At 37.7% G+C, this 21,622-nt stretch overlaps 2 protein-coding genes across 3 annotated transcripts; both read left to right on the forward strand.

Annotated features, from left to right (window-relative positions):
* The first annotated feature begins 1,071 nt into the window (after window positions 1–1,071).
* Window positions 1,072–2,669, forward strand: LOC149409031 (uncharacterized). Its single transcript, XM_089650220.1, has 5 exons — window positions 1,072–1,077; window positions 1,313–1,439; window positions 1,477–1,592; window positions 1,830–2,016; window positions 2,596–2,669. The coding sequence occupies exons 1-5, from the start codon at window positions 1,072–1,074 to the stop codon at window positions 2,667–2,669; spliced, it is 510 nt and encodes a 169-aa protein (XP_089506346.1).
* A 14,066-nt stretch (window positions 2,670–16,735) lies between these two features.
* LOC149409032 (uncharacterized) lies at window positions 16,736–20,440 on the forward strand. 2 transcript variants are annotated; one of them, XM_089650228.1, is made up of 3 exons: window positions 16,736–17,122; window positions 18,743–20,019; window positions 20,272–20,440. In XM_089650228.1, the coding sequence occupies exons 1-2, from the start codon at window positions 16,762–16,764 to the stop codon at window positions 20,014–20,016; spliced, it is 1,635 nt and encodes a 544-aa protein (XP_089506354.1). In that variant the 5' UTR covers window positions 16,736–16,761; the 3' UTR covers window positions 20,017–20,019; window positions 20,272–20,440. The 2 variants fall into 2 exon arrangements, with proteins under 2 accessions (XP_089506354.1, XP_089506353.1); XM_089650227.1 differs by lacking the exon at window positions 20,272–20,440 and having other exon boundaries at window positions 18,743–20,236.
* Window positions 20,441–21,622: the final 1,182 nt, after the last annotated feature.

Raw genomic sequence — 21,622 nt, forward strand, 5'->3', positions numbered from 1 at the left:
AGTCGGTCTTGGCGTAGGCCCAGGACTGGTGTCTCTGTCAACAAGACTGTGCATTTTACACAGTTCAAGGGCTGCTCTATCTTTATCTAGGCTAGGTCTGGCACCAATCTTCACGCCGACAACTGATACTTTCCGTCGTACCATTGGTGTTTCCAACCGACCAGTTACCACCCTTACCTGACAAAGTTCATAATTAGTATAATATCAATTGTTATATTGCGATTCGAAGAAATTTTTCAAAATCGTTCAAGTGAAGATTGATAAAAATATTAAAATCATATTAAAAAATAAATGCCTTGTTCCGTTGAAAACCTGGAGCCAGTGGAGTGGCCGGAATCACGTCTAAATCCTGGAGAAGGTTCTCCACACTACACCACGGCTCTGTGACGGAGGTCTCTTGGACAGCTGATACTCCCGGATGAACGTTATCATTGAGAAAGTGCAGATCTTTTATCAGCTGTGAGAAAAAGAAGTAGAAGAAATCAGGGATAGCCGCGGAAGACAATGCAATTGCAAGCCAATAAATACTTGAGGCGGGCCATGTCAACTGTAAGAATAACAGTACAGAAAGTATGAGAAGATGTATAAATGACAATTAGGCAAGGAGTTTGTAACAGACAGATTGCCATCTCTAATGCTCAGTCTGTTCTGCGTGTATTTCAATGGAGCCTGCTGAAAGGAGCTAGCAGCATTGATACCCAGTTCATGTGCGTGAACCTTGACAGACACGATCGGAACACGAATTCACAGTTGATGTTGGCATCATGAGAATGGACATTTTCTTCAACTTGTTTTATGACCCTTCCTACATCCCCTACTTAAACCCACCTCACAACGCTGCCCAACCGGGTGGCGAAATAGTTCCCATGTCTTTAGACTGTACAGACAGGGATGCTCTTGTGAGGTGTCACAAAAAATATATTTTTATTTAATTACTGAAGACAATATCAGCGATTCCTAAACGAAAATCTGAAACAGAAAAATCAGAAAAGGATACGGTCACATCTAGGACTCGAACCCAGGACCCTTGCCTAAAAATGGCATGATGTTTAGATAAAGATAGATTTGAAAATGGATGTAAGCAGTAGAAAATTATTTTTTTTTATTTCCTGGATATGGATGAATTTACCGTAGCAGCTTATGGCCTGTGATTTATTTATGTAATTTAAATTTTAAACATACAATTAGAATTTTCAAAAAATCGATTTTTTTATTTCATTTTCGTAATGTACATTTGTACACACACAGAAAATTTCAAGTCAATTCGGCTATTATTTTCGAAGTTACACGCATATTTGTAAAGACGTGTCAGAGCGGAGACGGTGAGTCCAAAACGTATTTGGGCGTTTTAAAAGCTGCACCTTACGGTGATCGAGAAGTTATGAAGAAAGAATGTATTGGACACGTACAGAAGAGAAAAGCCACGCAACTCCGAGATTGCGTGAATAAAAGTGTGGAAACAGTTGATAATAAAAGTGGACAAAACATACAAAAAAAAAAAAACTCTTGGTGGAAAAGGCAAGCTTAGTGGTAAAATTATCGACAAGTTGACAGTTTATTATGGCTTAGCAATTATGAGAAATTGTGATTCTGTCGAAAAAATGTGTAATGCTATCCGGGCCACATATTATCATTATTGCTCAAAAGACACAAAACCTCACTAGAAGTGCCCGGTCGGACCAGAGTCATGGTGCAGTTGGCAACGGGCAGTAGCTGCCAATGAATTACCCACTTTCAAGCATGATCCTCCGTCATTACTAATAATAATAATAATTGGATAATTTGTAGAGCGCCGTTTTTGTGAAAAATCACCACAACATCTTGCTGAGGCTATACTTCCCATTTATACAAATCTCAGCAATGAGAAATTATTAGAAAGATGTGTGGGTGGTTTCACCCAAAACAACAACGAGAGCTACAATCAACTGATATGGAAAATCTCTACAAAAATAGTTCCGGCCGGTTCGAAAACTCTAGAAACGGCTGCATACATAACTGCCGGCATATTTAATGAAGGTACTACATATAGGTATTGTATTATATGAATGCAATAGGGGTTTTATTTGGGCCCAATGCGCCATTCATACCCCGAAAGAGAGGAGGAACAGAGCGTGGCCGTCTCCGACAGCAGAGCACACGAGAGGGAAGAATGGTCCGCAGACCACACCAACTCGAGTTATTAGAAGCTGTCGAAGGGGCGGAGGGTGTATTATATGGCCCTGGAATAGACGACTCGATGTAAGTTGAAAAAATATGTTTTTACTCTATGTAAAATGCTTTTCAAACTTTAAACGCGTTTTTCTCAAAACTGTGTTTTTAAAGTCGGTCACCAAGATTACTCGGAAACGGCTGAACCGATCAGTCTCAAATTTTAACACAAGCTTCTTAAGTATATTTTATAGTTATTAATCGAAGGCCTGTTTTCACCGATAAATATATATTTTTTTATAAATAATATATAAGGCCAAAATTATGGTAAAAAGTCAATTTTGAGAAGCCGCCATTTTGTCAAAAAAAATTATTTTACTCTGTCCTTCAATTAATTAGAGGAATATTTATTATTATAATGAAATCCGTTTGGTTTTTTCATTTTAGATGATCCAGTCCAGAGATATGATGGTCACCGCAAGATGCCTTTTTTGAGAGGAGCTTCTGGAGATCAGCTATAGCATCTTTCAAAATTATTATTTTTACAAATAAAAATTCTTAAAATACTGTTAAAAGTTACCATAAAATGTGTACACATTTTAGCTTTAATAAATTTAAAAGTCTTCTCAGGAAAAATCCCTTTTTTGGGCCTCCTGACTGTATATAACCTCTTAAAGATACCTACTGTGTACGTACTAACTTACTTAAAGGAGGAGTAGGCAGAGAGGATGGACCTCCACACAACTCTCGTCTATCTTGGCACACATTTTATCATGACCCGACTCAAGAATTTAGTTTCTCACTTGTACTACGAGATTCTGGACAGCGCGTATATTATGCATTTGAGCCTTTTTCATCATTTTTGCATACTTCAGCTTCTTCAAAAGTGAGCTACAATTAACTTTGAGATTGCTTGGCCAAGTTATGATGCCATGCTGATGCTGGTATTCCCAGTCAAATAAATGGTAATAACATTATGTAATACTATTATAACAATTAAAAATAACATAATATGATTTACTTTTGACCAAACAGAAGTAGGCGGATGCTGGCCTTGGGATGATGATATGAGAATATCTTTGGATTCACCTGAAATAAAAAAAATGTTCATTTTGACTTCAGATGGGAACTTGAGTGAAGAATATATCAAGGTTTAATGCGAATACCTAAAAAGTAAAGTATACAAGAAGAAACCGACGAATTTGACACTATTGAAGCAAAATATCAGAAATGGCAGCCATCTCAAGAGCGATGCGTCAATGCGTTGTTGCCAATCTTAATTCAAGATTAGAGGAGTGCCGGCAGTGCGAAGGGCGACATCTGGACAGCATAATCTTTGCTAAATAATTTTTCAGATCAGTGTCCGGTTGACCGGTTGGTGGCCGAGTTGACATCGCGCTTGGGTCCCACCCAGGCGTAGCGTGTTCAATTCCTCGGCTGGCTAAGTCCTCCATCACAACACAAGCAACATTTTCGGCTTTCTGTGGTGGTAGTAGGAGATTTTCAAATATTGTCAGGTTATTCGTAACCCGGGAATGTTTGTCTTTCTTTAAAAAAAAAAAAAAAGTGTCTATAAATAAAAATTAAACAACAAAGACTATAATAATATTAATTCTCAGACTACAAAAATATTACTATTTTTTATTTCGGCTACTGGCATTATACCTAGCTCTCTCATTCAGAATTTAGGCGTATTAGATCTATCCAAAAATTTATATATAAAAATGCAAAAATCAGTCATTTTAAATACATGTAGGATAACGAAAGATTTTTTATATATTTATGTTGAGGGATCAGTAGGATTTATAGGCCCTGTTAGGAGTTCTACCGAGCCGAACCCTCTGATATGAAAATATCTGGAGTCGGTGAATTATTTTCCCATTTGATCTCTGGTGAGTTGACGTATTGTCCTTGTATTGTTTTGTATTTATTTTGCTTATATAATGCACTTGCGTAATGTGGATTGACTGGATGATCATTTGTGGAAAAGTGTATGGAAGGGTTTAGTTCTTCCTATGGGTAAGATTTAACCCGGACATAAAGTCGGAAATTATAAAAAAAAAGTTAAGTTTTATCCAACTATCAAACCCTGTTACCCTTTTTGGACACCCTGTATTAGAATGAATCATTTTGGAGTGGATTCGAGCGAGCTAAAGGTGATCATAATGATGATAGTGATGACCAATCAGAAAAGGAAATTCTTACCCACTGCTGGAAGCTGGATTTTTGACTGAGAAGATTCACGACCCTGATCCTAAAAAGTAAATCCAAATAAAGAATTAGTTCAGAAGAGGTTCAACTTCAACTAACACTATTTACTTAACACCTCGACTCCGGTGATGGGTCTGGTTTGACCCAGTGTTTTTAAAAAAAAAGATTTTGCCGCAAATATCTCGTTTAGGCTAATTTCCTTTTGTCTATTCTTTCATCAAATATTTACCCACATTTCGACTCAAAAATGATTAAAATCGGACACGTTTTAAAAAAGTTATAAGAATAATTGTGTTTAAAAACACGCAAAAACTCATTTCTTCTCAGTTGAATCCGAGCAGCCGACGAAACAGCATATCTCTCGCTCTGTCCTTCCGTCTTTGTCTCTCACAGTCCCGCGCAGATGTTGTCAACCATTCGGGCACATTTCTAGTATTGTGATTTTTGTTTGTGACTTTGTTTTAATTTTTTTTTTCGTAGCGTACGAACGCAATGGCAAAGCAAAATTATTTATCTGATAATGAGATCGAAAAGCCACTTAACAGTTTGAACAGTGAGATCAGTGATTATGGCGACTTGGAATTCGAAACATTAGATCCAGAATATGAAAGTGATCCGGAAGAAATATTACTAGAGGAAATATCTGAAAGTGGAAATGGAAGTGATAATGAAGTAAGTGTAGGAAATTCGAATGAATCCGTTGCACATCAACATTTATACGTGTCGAATTCCGGATTCCAATGGAATTCTGCGCCACCAGCCAGCTCACGTACCAGAAGCCATAACATTATTTCTTCTACCCATGGATTGAAAAACGGTAGCCAGAACATAGTATCCATCAGAGATGCTTTTGATTTGTTTATTTCAAATGAAATGGTGGAGGAAATTATTGAAAATACGAATAAATTCTGTCAGCTCAATCCGAAAAATTCCAGCTTTCCTAACATTACGAAGACAGAAATGTATGCATTTTTTGGAGTTCTTTTGGCTTCAGGAAGAAATCGCGGCTGAAAGTTAGAACTAAGCGAACTTTGGACTACCGAGGATTTATTCCGGCAGCATTTTTTCCCCTCCGCTTTATCTAGAGATCGCTTCCGCTATATTTTTAGCAATATACGTTTCGATGACATTTATTGAATGATATAATATATCGATGAATTATTTTTGTGAATTTTAGCATTTTTAATATATTTTAACTAATAAAAAACTGTTAAACTTTTTATAATTGGTAGTGCTATATAATTATTTTGCTGCTGAATTTGTAATAATAAATCCATTTGGTGTTTTGTGTATGTATATAAATTTTATTAATCGTCGAATCATTTTTGTATTTTCGTATTTAGAATATTGCTTTTATTCCTTTTTTTTAAATGAAAATTGTTAATTTAAATTTGTTTTATTGAAAAATAAAAGTTTTAGTATACTTTAATGTGTGTCATTCAATGGTTTTAATTGTGATAAATAAATGTGTGAGGAAGTAAATACTCAACTTGAATTTGAATGCCATTATATAATATTTTCTAATATTTGCATAAGCAATCATCGTTTAATATGGCTATAAATTGAATTTATTTTCTCTTTACACATCTTTCTATTAGAGGTACAGCCACAAGGAAATTATCAAATAAGTGATTTATTTCTGGTATTTTAAATAATACACGATATTCTTGTAAATGCACACCATCGAAAATTTTAATAATTATAGAAATAAAAATGTTTGTTTCCGCTGACGAACGCTTCCTGTCCCCCTCTCCCGCACTGCCCTCCTCATTCCCCTGACCATCGCCCGGCACCCGCATCGGCCGTCGGGGCCGTCTTCGATTCAGTCGTTGATTAGCTGTTGCGCGGGATGTCCGCGCCGCTGTATATCGACGAACCGCAAAATTTACGGAACACTAATTTCTAAAACTTTCATGTTCATACAAGAAACACAGGGGATATGTTATGAGTTAATGAGGAACTACAATAATATCATATAAAAGTAAGAATATGAACGAAAAATGCATAAAAAGCCTTTTAATTTCATCATTTCAGCCGGGTCAATCTGGACCCACCACCGCCGCATGTGTTTCATTTTCAACCTCCGGGTATTACGTGTTAATAAATTCATAGGAAGAATATAACTTGACTTAGAGTAACAAGTAATCAAGTGGTAGATGCTCTCTCTAGTGAAAGACGCGATGTTGGAAATTAAACAAGTACTTCTTAACCTTCCTATATCCCATCTTCTCCCCCTCCCCACCCCCCTAAGCCTCGCAAACTAAACAAACCTCAATTTGTCGAGCAGCCATTCACTTTGGCCACATATTCTCCTTTCTCTGTTCATCCGCTCTACATTATACCGTTGAAGCAGCCATTTCTTTTAACCTCGCTCACTAGCCTTGCATTCTTTCCGGATTTCCACATGGTCAAACATAGTTTTTCCACGGATACTCCTCAGGGATCTCATTTCTACAGCATTCGGTCTACTTTGTTAATTTCTCTACAAGTTCCATGACTGACTGCCATACATCAGGTTTGGTATCAGCACTCAGTTGTGGAGTGCTAGCCTCACTTCTTTATATAACTTTTCATTACTTTTTTATAGACAATGTAACAAAATGGCACAAGTCAACAACATGATACTGACCAGGTTAAGTTTTATTTGTGGCGGCATTCGTTCCTGGAGCAATTTCAAGATTTGCATCAGCTGGGGCCCTCGCTTCTCCAGGAAAGTCAACACCACACGGGGGGACATATTCTCAAGGAGGGCGCAGGCCTCTGGGCTGCCGGCAGAAATGGGGGCGCCATCTAGAGTCATTCTTTGCCTGGGAAACAAATGTTAAATATTACTACGTCAGATATTGTTTCAAAGTTGCCTTACTTTGGTTTTAACAAGGAATCAATAAAATGGGTTCAAAGTTACTTTAAAGATAAAACTCAAAAAAGCACAGTTTGCAGGGACAAGCAGAGGCAGGGCTCTAAAGTATTCATGAGATATTGTGAGGCGTACCGCAGGGATCAACACTTGGGCCATTGCTTTTTGCTATATATAAAGCTGGCATGATGCAATCTATTACACACTGTAGGTCGCACATGTATGCTGATGACACACAGTTTATTTAACGTTGGAAGTAAGTAACGCTCATCTAGCAGTGGACATGGTAAATAGTGACCTATGTAGAGTTCGAACGTAGGCACACATTACTTCTCAATCCCCAAAAATCTTCTTTAATGATTTTACAAAAATACACTTTTTGCAAGTTATGCTTTAAAATATTAAGACAAATTATTGGTTTGCGCCCGTACATATGCACTATGAATATGAATAAATGGTTTTGTCCGTATGAAAACTCAATTCTTTCAAGAAAGGCAACCAAATAAAATATTGTATTGGTGGTTCAATAAAAGCAATCACAAAAAGCACGGAACAGAAACTTCTTGCAAAATAAGTAACTAATTGCTACCGTTTGGAAATAAACAGACTTCATAATTAAAATTCAAACAGACACAAATGATAAAGATATTCATAAAATTACCACACATCATGATATTACATATACTAGCCACCTGCCCTGGCTTCGCACGGATGCAATGTGTAATGTGGCGTCTAAGTGTCCGAGTGATTTAGACACTAAGTACTATCCAAACTAGAAATTAATTTAAAAAAATATTATTATTTTTTTTTTTTTAATTGATTTTATTTTAGTAATTTGTACATTTAAGTTTACAAATGACTAATTAATAAATATACTATGTTTTTTTTCTTGCTTGATGTGGCTCCATGTAGATATGCGACGCGGATTCGACCGCGTTGTTTGTAGTTTCGGGGCGGATGCCAGCGCGGTTGTAACGTGTTCGCTAGAGCGGTGTCTGGTTTCAACTGCCCAAGCGGCCGCCTGCATCCCGGTGTATAGGTGTGCGGGGATCTTGTGAAGCTTTGAATACTTAGGGTGGCTTGAATATGTATTGCTTTAATGTCTCTTAGAGTGGACCGTGTTTCGTAACAACATGAAAACGGAACTCCCATGTTGGTTTTAGTTCCAATATATTTACATAAGGCCAAAGGTGAGATATTTTTAATGAAGGATTAATTTCATCAGCACGTGTACCTCTACAACCGGTGACTTCGTCAAGATTTGACGAAGTCACCTAAGAACAAAATTGTACACCAACCGATAAGGTGAATTTTTGCTACGCAAATCGCGCATTGTTCTGTTAATGCTTCCAGGAAAGTTTTGTTCGACATGGTAGCTTCGTGCCAATGAGAAGTCACGCATCAATTTTCTAGTATAGCTTTGTTTGGAAATACTACAAACACTGTTAGTATCATCAGTAGCAATTTTTGGCGGGAATGTCACGTGTGGTGCAGTTCGTCCTTCTTACAAAGGTGTAGCCGCTAATGCAATATTACGAGTAGATTTGTCTTGGCTAGGAGCAAATTGATGGCACTGGTAAAATCCGATTTTGTTATATATCGGCGGTCCAAAATCTTTACTAGGTTTACCCGAAAGTAATTCTACTACTTTGTTAAATTCAAATAACGCTTTGTAAAAGATGTTTTGATCGGTAACCGGATAAATCATCGCAATGATAATTCATCACATCTTTAAAAAGTTATATAAAGTCATGGAAAGTGATGAAACAAAAACTTTATTAACTGGATTATGTAGGTTAGGTTAGGTTAAAAAAAAAAAATTCATCGTTTCTAATGACTTTATATCACCTTTTAAAAGTGTGTTGAATTGTCACTGTGTTGAGTTATCATGGAACCGTTTTGGTCATATTGAACATCATATGACAATTGAAGAGGGAATATCAAACAATTGAAGAGGAATTGAATGTTAGATAGTTTCCACAGTCATGGAAACTATCTAACATTATACCGGTCCCAAAGGTTAAAAATACCAGAAAATGTGAAGAATTTCGACCAATAAAACACCTTACCGAAATATGAACAGATACTTGAGGTGATAATAAAAGAACAAATATTGCAATACTTAGATGAACACAATATTTTATACCAAGAACAATCGGGATTCAGATGTAATAATTCTTGTGAAACAGCGTTAAATGTAATCGTTGAAGAATGGAATGAATAGTAATAAATTTATCTTAGCAATATTCTTGGATTTTCAAAGGGCACTTTGCATGTGCCATAGATGGAGAAATATTGATAAGAAAGCTTAAAGAAATTGGTTTCTCAACTCTAGCCATTAAATTAATAAAAGAGTATTTGAAAGACCGAATACAGGTAACAAAAATTAATAATCAATTTTCAAAACCAATGGAAAATAAATTAGGAGTACCACAGGGATCAGTCCTTGGACCTTTACTATTCATACTCTATATTAATGACATGGTGAGAATATTTTCAAAATGCAAAGTACGACTATTTGCCGATGATACACTTATATATATAATTGGAGAAAACTGTGAAGAACTAATACATATTTTAAATAATGAACTAGATAATGTATCAAGATGGCTAAAAATAAATAAGCTTAAATTAAATACAAAAAAATAAACAAAATGTATGGTCAACATGGCTTTGTAGCTAAACGATCCACAAACACTAATTTAATCGAGTATATGGAATTTCTGTGTAAATCAATGAATAAAAAAACACAAGTAGATGCCGTATACACCGATTTCAGTAAGGCTTTCGACAAAGTTAGTCACCCTATCTTAATGAATAAACTGGATAAAATCGGCATACACGGAAATCTGCTTCGTTGGTTAGAATCATATTTATCAAATAGAAGTCAATTGGTTACTGTTAACGGTTTTAACTCTTCCCCAATATTAGTCACGTCGGGCGTTCCACAAGGATCACACCTTGGACCCTTGCTTTTCTTAATCTTCATCAACGACCTTACATGTAAACTCCACTGTACTTTTTCTCTATACGCTGACGACCTCAAGATATATAAAGCAATTAAATCTATGGAAGATTGTGAACTCTTACAACAAGACCTTAACACATTATCTGCATGGTGTATTGACAATGAAATGGAATTGAATATAGCTAAGTGCAAAGTTATAAATTTCACCAAGAACACCAACAAAACTCTATACTCATATAGCATATGTGGTCACAATCTGGAAACAGTTGAATCGATCAAAGATTTAGGAATTATATTCGACAACAAACTAACGTTCAACCAACACATAGAATACATTGTAAATAAATCAAATAAAGTACTAGGTTTTATTGTAAGATCAACTAAACTGTTCAAGAACTCTAATAGCCTAATAATTCTATTCAATTCGTTAATCCGCAGTGTTCTTGAGTACGGGTCAACAGTCTGGAATCCACATTACATTACACAAGTATCCAGACTTGAATCTGTCCAAAGAAAATTTACACGGATTTTGTCTTATCGATCAGGTGTCTACCATCTTCTAAATGGGTATGAACAAAGACTTACATATTTCAAATTAGAGAGTTTAGTTAAAAGACGAAATATAAATGACCTCTTAATGCTTTACAAAATTGTGAATAATCGTGTTAATAGTAACTTAGTCAATCAAATCAATTTTTACGCCAGGCCCAAATACACTAGAAATATGAACATATTTTGGACCGAAATTTTTGCCAATAACACTGGATATTTTAATCCTATGTCTAGAATGTCTCGATCATACAATGATCTTGCTAAAATACACACTATCATAGATATTTTTGCAAATAATATAACGTGTTTCAAGAAATATCTCCACGATTTCTGTACTTAAAAAAAAGAAAAATAAATAAAATGTTTAGTGGTTTAGATTTTTTTTTAATATGTACTCTTTAAATTTTTCTACTTATTATGTGCTTCAATCTTTGTAATTAAGTTTTAAGTTTTGTATTTAAATACTGTCATTATTTTACATGTTTGCTTATGTGAATGTGCAAATGTGATTGCTGCAGACACATTAGTCTAGGGATATTTATAATTGTACTTTTTTATTTTGTAATCCATTATTAATGTTTTTATAAATATCCTGTTTGTGTCTCGAATAAATAAATAAATAAATAAATAAATAAATTGGTTATAAGAAGACATCCAGTGAAAGCAAAATCAAAATTTATGGTGAAATTATTGAAAATGTTAGCAATATAAAATACTTGGGAGTTATAATAGATTCCAAACTCAACTTTAACAAACATGCGGAATATACCCAAAAGAAAATTGGAAAAAAGATTTTTTTTTTGGGAAGAATTCGCCAAAAACTGTCTGAAAAAACTGCAATCTCCATTTATAACTCCATTATTGCTCCACATTTTAATTACTGCTCAACTATCCTTTTCCTGTGTAACGACCGAGAGCAAAATAAATTTCAAATTCTCCAAAATAGGGCGATGAGAACAATACTCAGACGAAATAGATATTCAAAAGTAAATAAAATGTTAAACGAACTAAATTGGCTAACGGTGAAACAGATGTTGACCTTGAACACGATGATATTTTTACACAAAATAGTAAACAACCTGCTACCCAAATATTTTTCGAATAAAATTGTATACAACAAGGACATACACAAACATAAAACTAGGACGTGCAATGAAATCAGACTACCAAAGAAGGACAAAGCGAATACCCAGAATAGTATATTATATAAAGGGATGAAATACTATAACGCGCTGCCGGAAAACCTTAAGTCTGCCCCAATGGCAGAATGCTGTGCTAACTTCTCCCGCTTGGCGGCGCTGGTGTAGTTGGAGACCTGTCATTGTTAATTATGACATAATTGATATTGACTTGTATCTGGCTTGCGTGTGCATTTTGGAAGTAATATTAAAAAATGGTGGATAAATACGGTAGCTGGACTGTGAAGGAGTTAAAAAATGAATTAAAGAATAGAAAGGCAAAATGTGTTGGCAAGAAAGAAGTTCTAATCGAGAGGTGAGCTAAGTGGTTGGAACATAACCTCATTCTTGAACTTCTATGAAATACATTAACCCATTGGCCTCAAACGACGCCATCCTGGCGGGTCTGGTGTCGTCGGCTTAAAAACGAAAAAGGGATACATTATTGACATCTGTGTTTAAAATTTTAAATGCCAATCGCTCTGTAGATAATTAAGCATTCATTTCGTAGTAATTGGCAGGACTCCGTTGGTACAGTTTTTTCCTGATATTTACGATTGAAATTTTGTTATATTTCAGCGTCATTGAATTTTTTTTTAAATAGCGTGTGGTTCGGGAATTGACAAGCTTGTTCGTAAAATGCGTGGTGGGCGGCTAACATCAGCCCAAATTGAAATAAAATATATTATGGTCATAAGTATGATTAATGTAAAACTTTTCTTAATCCAATTATTAAAAAAAAGAAAAAAAAATGGGTTTTATAAAAAAAATATTTTTATATCCTCGTTTAATCATATTATTATTATTTTTTTAAAAACTGCATATATTTTTTGCATACCTGAATTCAATGAACGAGTAAATTTAAAAAAATTGTTTCGTTTGCATGTTTAGTTTAAAAGTTATGTAAGATTTAGTACACCACTGCAGATTTAAAACTTCGGTACAAAACAATTCGGAGGCCAATGGGTTAATTGTGTCGTATTTGTAATAACTTTAGCTAACGTTGCTTGTTTATAATGTACCCAATAATCATAATTATTAATTCCAGATTGGCTGACTATGACCGGAATAGTAACTTTATGGAAATAAATGATTTTGAGTATGAAAGTGAGATAGTGGGTATATGTTGGCCCCCAGATGAATCATTTCACAGCATACAGGATTCGACTGTATTGCCACAAATAGATATAGTTCATATAAACCAATACTTTCTTCAAGTTTACAAAGGGCAGGAAGGAATGACAATGTATGCAGCAGTTCACAGGAAAGGATACAATATGATGAAGGAATATTTTTCGGTAGCTTTAGTTGTGTCTATTAATGAAGAAAATAGTTTCTTTCGAGCACAAGTTAATAGTGAAATGACAAAGAGTTTGATATATTTTGTTAAGCTAGCTATTTCACTAGCAGGAAATATTATCGAAGGAAGCTGTGAATGCATCGCTGGCAAAGGCACCAGATCGGTATGTAAACATGTTGCAACTGTATGTTATACAATATTAAACTTATTAGTTAGGAAACGTTTTATTGAAAATAAAAATTTAAAAAACACAGGTATCATTGAAATTTTTATTTATTAATACATTATTTTCCTTCCATTATATTTTGGCGAAAGTTGACGAGCATAAAACAGACAAAAATTATTCTGCTAGCTATAGGCACTAAATTTAAAGTAAGAGTTCCCTTGAGAATTCGGTATGTTTTACCCAACCCAATAATTCTTTCAATATGTATCCTATTTGCTGAAGTTTTTTTGGAATGGTGAAGTTGTTCAGGTTCAAGCTGACCACACTTCTTTTTAAGAAACTCAGGCATATTGACCTTTACATCTTTGGGTGCAAGAAGATCTTGAATTTGGAATCCTTTGTCAGCTAGCACAATGTCATTTTTTATTAAAAAGTTACTTAAACCACACTTTTCAAATAATGCTCGGTCACTTATTGCTCCTCCATATGCATCAGATACAAATGTTACTGTTCCATTACTTGACATCCCTATCAAAACTTTAACTGTATTACAGGACTTATAAGTAGAGTAAGTTTGTTGTTGAGAAACTGGGTTTTTAGACTGGTCTATTTTTATTTCAGTACAATCTATTATCACAGTGCTGGTGCATTTTTGACCTTTTACCTTCATATTTTCTTCAGCAACTTGCTGTGGAACCCAAGTTTTTAGTTCTTTAAGCTGGCAAAATAAAAAGTTTATCCATGTTATAAATATTCGACTAACTGATGTTTCACTAATATTAAATCTGAAAGCCAGTTCCTTGTTGGACATATTGCACCGTAATTTCATTATTGTTAGGAAAAATTCATTGGCAGGTGACAATATGGGTGTGTGTGTTCTTTTATCAGGGTCTGAATGGAAGTAAATATGGTGGTTTACAGCTGGTCCTAGCAAACCAAACACTACCGAAAAATGGTCATAATTCTCAAAACCTGTATAGAATTTAAGTTCTGCCCCTTTTCCAATTGATTGTAACGATAGAATGTCAAATGCATCTGTATTGCTTTCAATGGTATTAGTAGACTTATTACACATCACTTTTTCACTACTTCCACACTGTGTAGAAACATCTTTTATGAAAGACTCTCTTGTTATTTCATTTACTGATAGTTTCACATCAGAAAACTCTTCAGGTTGTAAAATATCTTCAAATGAGTCAGTGTTGTTTGAAGCATTTGAATGCAATCTTCTACTGGCTCGATCTGCTCTTTTAGTAACAGATTCTGTTTGCGGTTTGGTCCATGCAAACTGACTAGGTACAGCATCTTTTTTCAACCTGGGTGTAGCTGCAAAACAAAAAAAAAATGTGGTAGGTATAGGTAGTTTGTTAGATTGTTTCTCCTAAAGCATCCAATCATATCAAATAGGTACTTACGGTTTTCACTCACAGAGTCCAGGGGCATCACATAATCAGACTTCTTGAAGTGATTTTTACATACTCTAGAATAAATTGTTGGTTGAAATTTATCTCGGCGTATTTTTACGAGCCACATCTTTCGTCTATTTTTATCGCTAGGAAAACGATGCCCAGATGTTCTTGAAGAGCATTGCGGTACAACACATAGTGAAGGCATTGTTATGAATGTCAGAATTCACAAAAATAATCGCTTCGAACCTACAGAAAACAGACAAAATTTGACGAAGCAAAGTTTTGACAGTTCTCTTTTCGTAATAAGGTCTACATTTACACTAGCGCCAACTGGTGTCGATTTCTGAACTACTCAAAATATCCTGCCATTGAAAAGTTCAAGATATTGTGTAGGAGCCACATCAAGCAAGAAAAAAAACATAGTATATTTATTAATTAGTCATTTGTAAACTTAAATGTACAAATTACTAAAATAAAATCAATAAATAAAAAAAAATGATATTAACTCTCACCGTCGCCGAATCAAAATGTCTTCAGCCATATTTTCTTGAAATTTATTCCAACACAAAACGCTAGGATAATGGCAAACAAACTGCCATAATGCATGGCCCCAATCAAAGTCATCACCCATTGAGTTGCATGCTGCTTGACGGGGATTACATGTACTCGTAAGTAACTCCTTGTTTTGATGTGATTTTGGGCCTTTTATAATATTAAGTAACATTCTCAAGTAAAAACTTTCGCTGGTAGACCCTCCCAATAATATCTATTTATTATGTAGCATAGGCTTTATTTAAAACCTATAAAGTGAGATAAACATTACCATTTTGCAGCCAAATCGACGTTTCTTACCAAGTTCGTGTGTAATTCTTAGTTTAAATCTCCCGCCAATGTCACCTGCTAGTTCCTAATGCATCCTTCAGGCGGCGCCAGTAGTGGGGACGCCATCAATGATGCTATAATTTCATGTTTCATTAGCATTTATTTTGCGAAGGTCAAACACGTTTGGTTTGTTTACAAACATCAAATACCTTAAAATAACCTGTTTTTCAGTATTTGCGCAAAATTTACATTTTTTTTTCGAGGTTATTAACAGTGTGACTGTTCGAAATCCGTAAAATTGCGATTTATTAGAGTTTCGTGTGTTTTTGTTTAGTGTTTTTTGTGGTTTCTTTGTGTTTTCTTGATTATGTCGGATTCCGAACGTTCCGAGAGCGGGGAAGCCGAATTTTCGAGGGCGGAAGTCATGAAGGTGATCCACACGGACACGCGGGGCAAGCGTTCAAGGGTCTGCGCGGAAGACAAGCCCAAGAGGCAGAGGGTTTGTGAATTAGCTCCCGCCGACCCTCGAATTGACCTGTTAACACAGCAGATGTCCCAGATGCAGGAAATGTTGCGTCTGCTGCTAGAGAAGCGTTCGGAGGCTCCCGTCCGTGGCGCCTTGGATGACGATGACGAGGACAGCATCTCCCTGGACACCCCTGCGTCGCTTCGGGAGGAATTGGCAGGAGATTTGGGAATGGGACTCATCCATCCGAATAAGCCGTCTCGCGACTTGGATCTCGGGGAGTGGACAACTGACCTAAAGCAGCCGAAGATACCATCGGCCGACCCAGGGAGGGTGAGAAAAGTGGAGCTCCTTCAGCATCTGGGGACGGCCAACTGGAACAATGTCCGCTACCTCGAGATCCAGAAGTCGTATGCCGCAACCCCTCTCTTCTCAATGTTGGCATTAAACCCTGAATTGAAGCGCCTAGGTCAGGAGGAATCGGCCAGTACGTCAACGGACTCCTTCTGCGGCTCCCTGACCAATGCTCTTTCCCTGCAGGCTGATCTCCTGAAGGCCTCCTTGCAGGAGCTGGTCAACTGGAGTGCGGAACCGGGCACGAAGCTGAGCACTTCCACTCTTTTCGAGAAGGTGCAGTCTCTCTTCGCCGCGGGGTCTGAGTCCCAGAAGGTGTCCAAAGACATCATGCAGATGGTCTGCGGAAAACGGGCTAGCCACATTGAGTATCGACGAGAGGGGGCATTGCGAGGCATCAGCGACGGATACGTCCGAGATGCCTTACGGAAGATTCCGCCCACATCGGAATATCTCTTTGACCCGAACCTCCTGTCGGCCCAGCTGGATAAGTTGGGGGGAGTGAAGAAGTGCCTCGCTCCTCAGCCTAGCACGTCGCGACCAGCTCCTCCCGTTAAACCTGTGACTGTGCAGAACTCGCAGCCCTTTCGTCCTAGAGTACAGCAGGGGAGAACCATCGCGAGAAGGGAGCACCCTGAGAGTCGAGGTCCAGAACCAGCCCGTAGGGCCGCTAAAGCTTTCCCTCCCCGAGGTAGGTTCCGGCCCAAGGAAAGAGCAGGGAAGCCAGACCGTAAGAGGTTTTAACAGCGGGCCCTCTTTTCAAGGGGGTCAGTTGCGCTCATTCGCAGGTAGGTGGAGGAACCTTGGTGCCCCTACTATCATCCTTAAGATGTTAGATGGCTACCGAATTCCATTTTCATCAAAACCTCCACTAAATAATAATATTGATTTATTTAACTCCCCTTTCGCCACTAAGACTTCTGTGGCAATGACAGAACAAATAGAAAAACTCAAAGCCCTTAAGGTTTTAGAGTCGGCACCTGCCACTCCCTCATTTATTTCTAACATGTTTCTGGTCCCCAAATCAGATGGCTCAAAGAGGCCGGTCTTTAACTTAAAGTATTTAAACAATTTTCTGACTGTCAGTAAATTTCGTCTGGTAAACGTTTATCGAGTTCCTACTTTTCTACAACCGAATGACTGGATGGTTAAAGTGGACCTCACACATGCTTACTTTCATGTACCTGTGAGTGAGCAGCATAGATGTTTCCTTAGACTTATCTATAGGAATGAACTCTTGCAGATGACATCCCTCCCCTTTGGCTTGGCCACCGCACCTAAGGCATTCGCAACCTTCACTAACTGGGTAGCGCAGGAACTGCGGAAGAGAGGGATGAGAATTCTAGTGTATCTGGATGATTTTTTATTAGTAAACCAATGCCTGCCTACTTTAAAACACCAGTCTATTGAAATGGTGGAGTTTTTGCAAGGCTTGGGATGGCATATACAATTTGATAAGTCAATATTAGAACCATCACAACAAGTTCAATTTCTTGGCATCAGCTGGAATACTCTAACTAATGAAAAGTCTCTCCCTCAGAACAAGGTTTCAGCCCTATCTTATTTGTTAAAGGGTTTTATTCAGACGGGTAGGTGGTCACTAGATAAGGGGCGCAGCCTCTTGGGCTCTTTAAACTTTGCTAGTTTTGCAGTTCCAAGAGGCAGGCTCAACAGCCGGCACATACAGAAAGGGTGCTTAGGACTCAGACACTACCACCCTTGGGAGTCATCACCAATTCCGGCAGCTACCGCTCGGGAATTGAGATGGTGGGTTCGATCGCTCACCCTGACGTCACCTATACATCTGCCGCTGTTTGAGCATTACTTGACAACCGATGCCTCTGATCAGGGTTGGGGTGCCCAGCTGGACGAAAAGCTTCTCAGCGGTGTGTGGGCTGATGACCAGCTGAATCTTCACTCCAATGTAAAGGAGATGCTCGCCGTGTTGGCTGCCTTGTCTCCTCACGCGCTTGAGCTATCTGGCTCGGGTCTTCTGATCCAGTCGGATAACAGGTCTGTCGTATCTTATCTCCGCAAGGAGGGTGGTACCAGGTCAACTCAACTCCTGAGCTGTACTCGACTAGTGCTAGATGTTTTGGATAAACACTGTGTCTCCATGACAGCACAATACTTACCCGGTCGTTTCAATGAAGTAGCGGACTGTCTATCTCGTCATCGTGCTGTACCCGAATGGCACCTGCTACCCTCTTTCAGAGAGGTAGCATTCAGAAAATGGGGACGACCCGAGATAGACCTATTTGGCTCTAGGACAGCGCATGTGGTTCAAAGGTATGTTTCTCTTGATTTTCAGGACGACAAGGCAGACTACCACAATGCTTGGAGCAGGGACTGGGACTATCAGCTGGCTTGGATCTTCCCTCCCCCGTGCCTCATGCCGAGGGTTCTTTGCCACCTGAACAGGGCAAGGGGATTATACCTGGTAGTGGCTCCTCGTTGGGAAAGGGCATTTTGGAGAGCGGATCTGAAGTGTCGGGCCTTGGGTCCACCTCTTACGATTCACAATCTAGGAGAAGCACTGATAGACACCAGGACCAACAACCCCCCTCCTCAAGTAGAGTCCTTCACTCTGGAGATTTGGCTTTGTGGGGGTGGGACAAAAACCTAACAAGATGGTCAAGTCAGCAGAAGGAACTTCTTAGATCCGGGTGGAGAAGTTCCACCCTTCGCACTTATGCTCCGGCATGGCGGAGGTGGCAGCGCTGGGCGTCAGAGAATCAGCTCGATGCCACGCGTCCCAAAGCTGAAGACTTAGCCAGGTTCCTAGCCGATCTACACATCAGAGAAAAGCTATCGCTGAGTACCATTTTAGTTCACAAGTCAGTGGTGTGTACCTTAGGCTCTCCCGAAGACAATAGAGAGCTGAGCTCCAATCCGATAGTGAAGAAGATATTAAAAGGGATATCTTTAGCTAGATTAAGGCCTTCAAAACCCCCCATTTGGGACCCGAGGATTGTATCATCATGGCTGGAGAAGAATTTGCCTCAACATATTACTCTCTTTGAAGCATCAAGGAGAGCAGCCACCATCCTGCTTTTGGCATCAGGGCGCCGAGTCCACGATCTCACATTGCTCCATTGCACAGCTGAAAGATTGTCAGTGGACAGTGAAGGCATCTCCATTTGGCCAGTGTTTGGTGGCAAGACAGATTCGGCAGACTGGCAACAATCAGGGTGGAGACTGGCTCGCTCGGAGTCTAGGAACATAGACCCTGTCTATTGGACGGAAAAGGTCATAGAACTGTCAAAGGAACGGAGAGCGCAGGCGATACTACCTAGCCTATTTATTACAACTTGTGGGACAGTGAAAGCGGCCTCCAGGGCAGTAATTGCAGGTTGGATTAGGACAGTCCTCAGGGATGCTGGTGTAGAGGATCCACCTGGCAGCATCCGTTCAGCAGTGGCATCTCTGAACTGGCTGCAGAATTATAAGCTGGACGATATACTGTCACGTGGTAACTGGAGAAGTCCCAATACCTTTGCCAGGTTCTATAGAAGGGAAATTGCAGAATCGGCTGGCCGAGTCAACACCGACCCATCTGTTGCTGACCTTTTTCAACCTCTGTAACTGGTTAGCTGATTTCTGGAAATCTTGCCCCTATTTTCTTTTTAGCAAATAAATTTAAATATTATATTTGATTCACATTAGCATAATGTCACCAGGCGATAACAAACAATATCTCACTTTATAGGTTTTAAATAAAGCCTATGCTACATAATGAAAAAGTTTTACCTTACAATAAAACTTATATTATGTACTTAGCTTTATTTAAAACCTAGGAAAGGGCTGCCTGATGAGATCTAATGAAACACGAAATTATAGCATCATTGATGGCGTCCCCACTACTGGCGCCGCCTGAAGGATGCATTAGGAACTAGCAGGTGACATTGGCGGGAGATTTAAACTAAGAATTACACACGAACTTGGTAAGAAACGTCGATTTGGCTGCAAAATGGTAATGTTTATCTCACTTTATAGGTTTTAAATAAAGCTAAGTACATAATATAAGTTTTATTGTAAGGTAAAACTTTTTCTTCATATGAAGCGGTTACTTTGTGATGTGACATTATAATTTAAAATTAAACAGTAACTTTGTAAACATCACTTATGGGTAAATACTTAATGCCGACCGGGTTTCGCTACAACCGTAGCCTCATCAGGGCAGTATTATACTGCCCTGATGAGGCTACGGTTGTAGCGAAACCCGGTCGGCATTAAGTATTTACCCATAAGTGATGTTTACAAAGTTACTGTTTAATTTTAAATTAAAACTTTTTCATTAATTCAGGAAAGCCGTCAACTGATTTCTCCATCGGAAGGTTTCTATGTATAATAGCTTTGTCAGTTTTTGTGAAATCATTTGCTGAATATGAATAAAAATGAATATGAATCGAAAATTTTTATAAGAAGTGAGTTATAGGGAACGACCCACAGGTTGTCAATTTTATGGTGTCGCGCATGGTTATTTGTGCATGCGGCAGACCGTATTGTCGAGAGTGATTTTTCAATTTGCGATATCTTTAAAGATATTTTTGAACAATTGTTAACTACATTTAAAGCCAAATGTAACTAATGTGAGTAATTCGGTAAGGATTTAAACTATATCGGTCAAAAAAGATTCTTGAATACTATGGCTTATCATTAAAACGATATGCTCTGTACATGGCAATTTTGATCTACATTAAACGACCAACGTAAATAACATAGTTAAATGGATAAGAATCTTTTATTATTATATGTATTGGTCAAAATAGCTTAGCAAATAAACCATTATATATGTAAAAGATAAAAATGATTATCCTTACAAGACAGATATATACCATTGCAGACTTTTCTGTAGGCCTTTTTAAGATATACAATTCTGTATTATTATATGTATTGGTCAAAATAGCTTAGCAAATAAACCATTATATATGTAAAAGATAAAAATGATTATCCTTACAAGACAGATATATACCATCGCAGACTTTTCTGTAGGCCTTTTTAAGATATACAATTCTGTATTATTATATGTATTGGTCAAAATAGCTTAGCAAATAAACCATTATATATGTAAAAGATAAAAATGATTATCCTTACAAGACAGATATATACCATTGCAGACTTTTCTGTAGGCCTTTTTAAGATATACAATTCTGTATTATTATATGTATTGGTCAAAATAGCTTAGCAA

Source organism: Hesperophylax consimilis, unplaced genomic scaffold (genome assembly GCF_061612785.1).
Source record: "Hesperophylax consimilis isolate HC1 unplaced genomic scaffold, BYU_Hcon_1.0 scaffold_38, whole genome shotgun sequence".
Classification (NCBI taxonomy): Eukaryota; Metazoa; Arthropoda; class Insecta; order Trichoptera; family Limnephilidae; genus Hesperophylax; species Hesperophylax consimilis.